This window comes from Cupressus sempervirens, chromosome 11, assembly GCF_028749045.1.
Source record: "Cupressus sempervirens isolate cs-2001-9-10 chromosome 11, ASM2874904v1, whole genome shotgun sequence".
Classification (NCBI taxonomy): domain Eukaryota; kingdom Viridiplantae; phylum Streptophyta; class Pinopsida; order Cupressales; family Cupressaceae; genus Cupressus; species Cupressus sempervirens.
Window position 1 is genome coordinate 106,175,037 of NC_143128.1, and position 4,586 is coordinate 106,179,622.

The following is a 4,586-nucleotide window of genomic DNA, read 5'->3' on the forward strand; positions in this document are numbered from 1 at the left end:
TACCTCAATTGTAGTGATCACAATTTCTAGAGCTCTTTATAAGACCACGGTGTTATAATATTATGCATAGACTATCATATTGGTATTTTTCACCATACTCCTCTCTTTTGGGGAACTTGGAAATTGATCATAATAGTTAGAACTCAATGTTGGAGCTAAGTGCATTTGTTTTGAACTCAAGGGCAAGTTTAATTTTTTGCTTATCACAGATATTCTGAGGCCTTTCATAATGTTAACATAGCCTATCGTGTACTACCACTAAAATGTAAATATTTTTGTTAGATTTAATCATTTTCCTAAATAATGACTTTATATGACCCTGTAACCTTTCCAATATGACAAATAAGGCTTAGAATTGTTTTATTATATTTGATGTCATTGACCACACTTTAACCAACTATGTCCTAACTATGTAGAACAGTTTGGCTAAGAAGCCTTACAAATTGATTGAATAACATTCTATTATTGTCCAAGTACCCTTATTACATCAAAGATAACCTTCTACACATGCCTAGTCCATCAAACTAAATAACTTGTGGGTGCTCTTGCACCAAATCATTAACATTAAGCTACAACAAACTAATTATTTGTGCTCACATTCATACTAGCATGATAGTGTATTGCGTATTAATGAAAAAAAACATAGGAGGAGTTCAACTATTTGAAACTAGATCTTCTTTTGATAGAGGTGACGAGGAAGACGGGGCTTGACGAGAACCTCCAGTGGCACTGTCCTTGGCGTTGTCATGCCAACTTTTTCACGCATGTCAAGGATTGTTCCATCTGGAACAAACCAATCATAGCTCTGCAACAAACTTGCAAGAGCTGTTTGCACCATGCTCATTGCTAAAACAGTACCAGGACACCCTCTTCTGCCTCCCCCAAATGGAAGCATCTCATACTCAATCCCTCTCACTTGTACATTGTCCATCTCTATCCCTTTCTCCATAAAACGCTCTGGAATGAAATCAAGTGGTTTATTCCATAACTTTGGGTCCCTATGAATGGCCCATGTATTTACCATTAGCATTGTTCCCGCAGGAATATGAAAGCCCCCCACTGTGCAAGCCTCCATAGACTTGTGGGGCATCATCAAAGGCGCAGATGGATGAAGGCGTAGAGTCTCTTTCACTATTGCTTGTAGGTATGTTAACTTGGGTATATCTGACTCCTCCACTACTCTGTCCCGTCCAACTTTAGAATCAATCTCCTCTTGTGCCTTCCTCATTACATGGGGATGTTCTAATAACAATGACAATGCCCACTCGATAGCAATCGATGATGTATCAGACCCTGCACTAAACATAATCTACAATGCCAAGAATATAATAATAAGAAAATGAAATAAAACCAAAACTTACACATAACATCTAGACTATATTCAAGTGTTATTTTGGATATAGATGCCATAACACATACTGTGTATTAATAAAAGGTAACATCTTTCCGACTAATCAACCTAATCATATTTCAAACACAAGAAAGATGAAACAAAAAGCTCTTGTAATTATCCTTTTGACCAATTTATCAAGGGTCATTAGGTGCACCTGCTATAACTTCAAAAACTGAGTTCAAACTATGTTAGTACTTGGTAGCCCCTTGCTCTCGACCAGATACATAATAACTTATAAGACAAATATATCTATAATAAACAATCAAAGTCGCTAGAAGCACTTACAACAGCAGTTGCCTTGATAAATGCATCTTTATCATGAATTGCCTCGCCATTCTCTTCCGACTGAGAGATGAGTACATCAATGAAGTCTTCCGTCTCTGACCCAACTTCTAATCTGTTCTCTCTGTGCTGCTCCACAATCCTTTGCATATACAAATCTAATTTCTCAGTTACCTTCTTCATAGCCTTAACACTCCCTTGCAAATCAAACCTCTTCAACCAGGGAATATAATCTCCAATATCAACTACGCCATGAAGAATAAATGATTCTTCAATCAGATGGGTCACCACATCTTCCGAAAGCCCTGATTCCTCACCAAAATGCCTCTCATTTATAATCATACTCATCAGAACTTTAAAAGTCAATTTAGAAAGAACACTTCGCATGTTCACAATCCCCTTCGACTCTGCCTGCTCAAGTACAGAATTCACTGATTTCCTGATTTCTTGAATTCTCTTGGGTCCGAACGATTGGATTCTTTTGGTAGACAAGAGCTCAAGAACACATATTTTTCTAGCGTTTCTCCAATAGGCGCCATAAGGAGCCCAACCCATATTATGATACTCGTACCCCAAATACTTGCCTTGCACAAGCTGAGGGCGAGATGCAAAATTTCTATCATTCACCGTAAGACATTCTTTGGCTAAAGCAGAATTACTTACCACTAAAACGGGGGAGCTACCAAATTTGAGATGCATAATGGGTCCATATGTTTTTGAGAGCGAACTAAGAATCTGATGGACTGGCTTGATTTTATCTATGAGAAGATGAAAGTGGCCAATTATAGGAAGAGCTGTGGGGCTTGGAGGAAGAGGGCTCCTATTTTGTTTCAGCAGAATTGTTGCCACAATAACAACTATGGCTGTGGCAGCTCCTACCAGAATAGTAGACATCAGAGAAATCTCCATGGCTTCTACTATCGCTCAAATATCTTAGCTCGATGAAAACTATGGTGATATAACACGTATATATATACTAAATCTTGGGGTACAGTAACTGAATGAAGTGCGAACAGCGTACTGAACTTTGTCAAAAGGCGTGAGCCCATGTCAAAATAATTGTTCGCTTTGAGTTTTCAGTTTCAATAAAATATAAACAGAGTACAATTATTCTCCATATTTTACAAGCAAATATATTTTTATATAAAAGTACCAACAGTCACCAGCAGTCACCAGATTTGACAATTTTTTAAATTTCTTTTTAATATTACTTATGACTATTGTTCTCTTCTAGATAAGTAGTAAAATAAGTATAAAAACGGAGACAATCTACTTAGTCACTGCATGCATTTGCAGAAACAGAAATTCAGCATTAGAAATAGCAGAGTTCTTTGACGTGCTTTCCTAGTGTTGAATCAGATTGCTACAATTTAGACTTGAATGAATAATCTCCAAGATAAATGGCAGGCAGACTTTCAAAAAAGCTTTTTGTTTTTTTTGTTTAACAATGACCGTAGTGTTCTCCTATTATAGGGTCCTCCCATAGAGTATTTTATCTTTCTTGATGTTATCACATATATATAATTTGAGAGATTGTTCAAATCGTATTCTTGATACAAATCTATTTATTTTATGTCAACTAGGGCCACTTCCATAATTTTTGTTTACTTTAGGTCATGATCATTGAACAACTTAATTCTTATATTTGTCCTCTCTATATCTAAATTTCATTTCTTAGTACATTAAGTTACCTTTCTTAATGTTATCACATGTATATGATTTGAGTGATTATCCTCCTTTTTGAATTTGATTGTGTGACATTTTTTATGTATTGTTTAATTTATCAATGAAAATTCAAGAATTCAAAGAGATTAAATGATATTAGTGGTCTCTTTTACCTGAAACTAATAGTTAGTTATTTCTTTTTTTAATTTATTTCTATAAGAGAGCTTCGTGTTCTTTATATTCGAATTAATTCTTTTACATAATAAAAATGATAATCGATATTAAAATAAATATATAAAATCAAACCAAAACATTCTTATTAAGAATAAGAATAACACAATTTATTTTTGTCACTTTATACTCAATTATCACAAAGATCAATCATAGAAAAGTTTAAAATTGCAAACAACCATTAATAAAATATTATATATTGCTATTAAATTATATATGTATATTTTTAAAACTTAGTGAATTAGAGAGGCCTCCATGTTCCTTAAATTGTAATTATTTTTAGTTCCTTAATAATTATTAAATGTTTCAACTAATGCATTATTTTAATTTAAAAAGTACATTACAATATTTAATAAAGTAGATTATAAGTTTTTTTACTAAAATCTATATTTAAATTTTAGCATATGAGCATTTCTTAACTAAAATCTATATCTAAGAAGAGAAGTTTAATGTTAGTACTAAAATTTATTTTTAAATTTTGATATACATTAATTATTATTATTATGTGTTATGATTAATTAAGCTTGAGTGTCAAACTCAAGACCTCGAGATAAGAGAGGTTGTGTTTTAGGTTCTTGAGGTTACTATTATCTATTATAAAATTGTGAATTTTAATTAATCAAAGTTTTCTTTTTAAATGCTATTTAAAAACTATTACCTTTATCAAAGTATTAATGCAAAACATTTCAATTAAATCAAGTTAGTTTTCTATACTACTATTGGTTGGTAATTTGCATACAAATGGGTCCTTTGCAAAAAGAGGGGTAAAAATTTATTAAGACAAAAAGGAATACAACAAGGAGAGCTCAACAAGGAGCTCGATTCTGAGCAACAAGATCATCAAATTCTTGCACCATCTCAAAGGACAGTTGCCTCCTATCCCTAATATTCCAACCCGGATCATGACTAGAAGCTCATTTGGCTAAACAATCAGCAGTCCTATTCCATTCAGGAGGAATATACGTGAACCTAATGAACTGAAAAGAGGAAGAGAAGAAAAGAATCTGCTTAACAA

General features: G+C 33.4%; 1 protein-coding gene across 1 annotated transcript; it reads right to left on the reverse strand.

Moving 5' to 3' along the window:
- Window positions 1-443: 443 nt before the first annotated feature.
- Window positions 444-2,625, reverse strand: LOC149528430 (xanthotoxin 5-hydroxylase CYP82C4-like). Its single transcript, XM_089810050.1, has 2 exons — window positions 1,679-2,625; window positions 444-1,309 (listed from the first exon to the last, which is right to left on the reverse strand). The coding sequence occupies exons 1-2, from the start codon at window positions 2,582-2,584 to the stop codon at window positions 668-670; spliced, it is 1,548 nt and encodes a 515-aa protein (XP_089666176.1). The 5' UTR covers window positions 2,585-2,625; the 3' UTR covers window positions 444-667.
- Window positions 2,626-4,586: the final 1,961 nt, after the last annotated feature.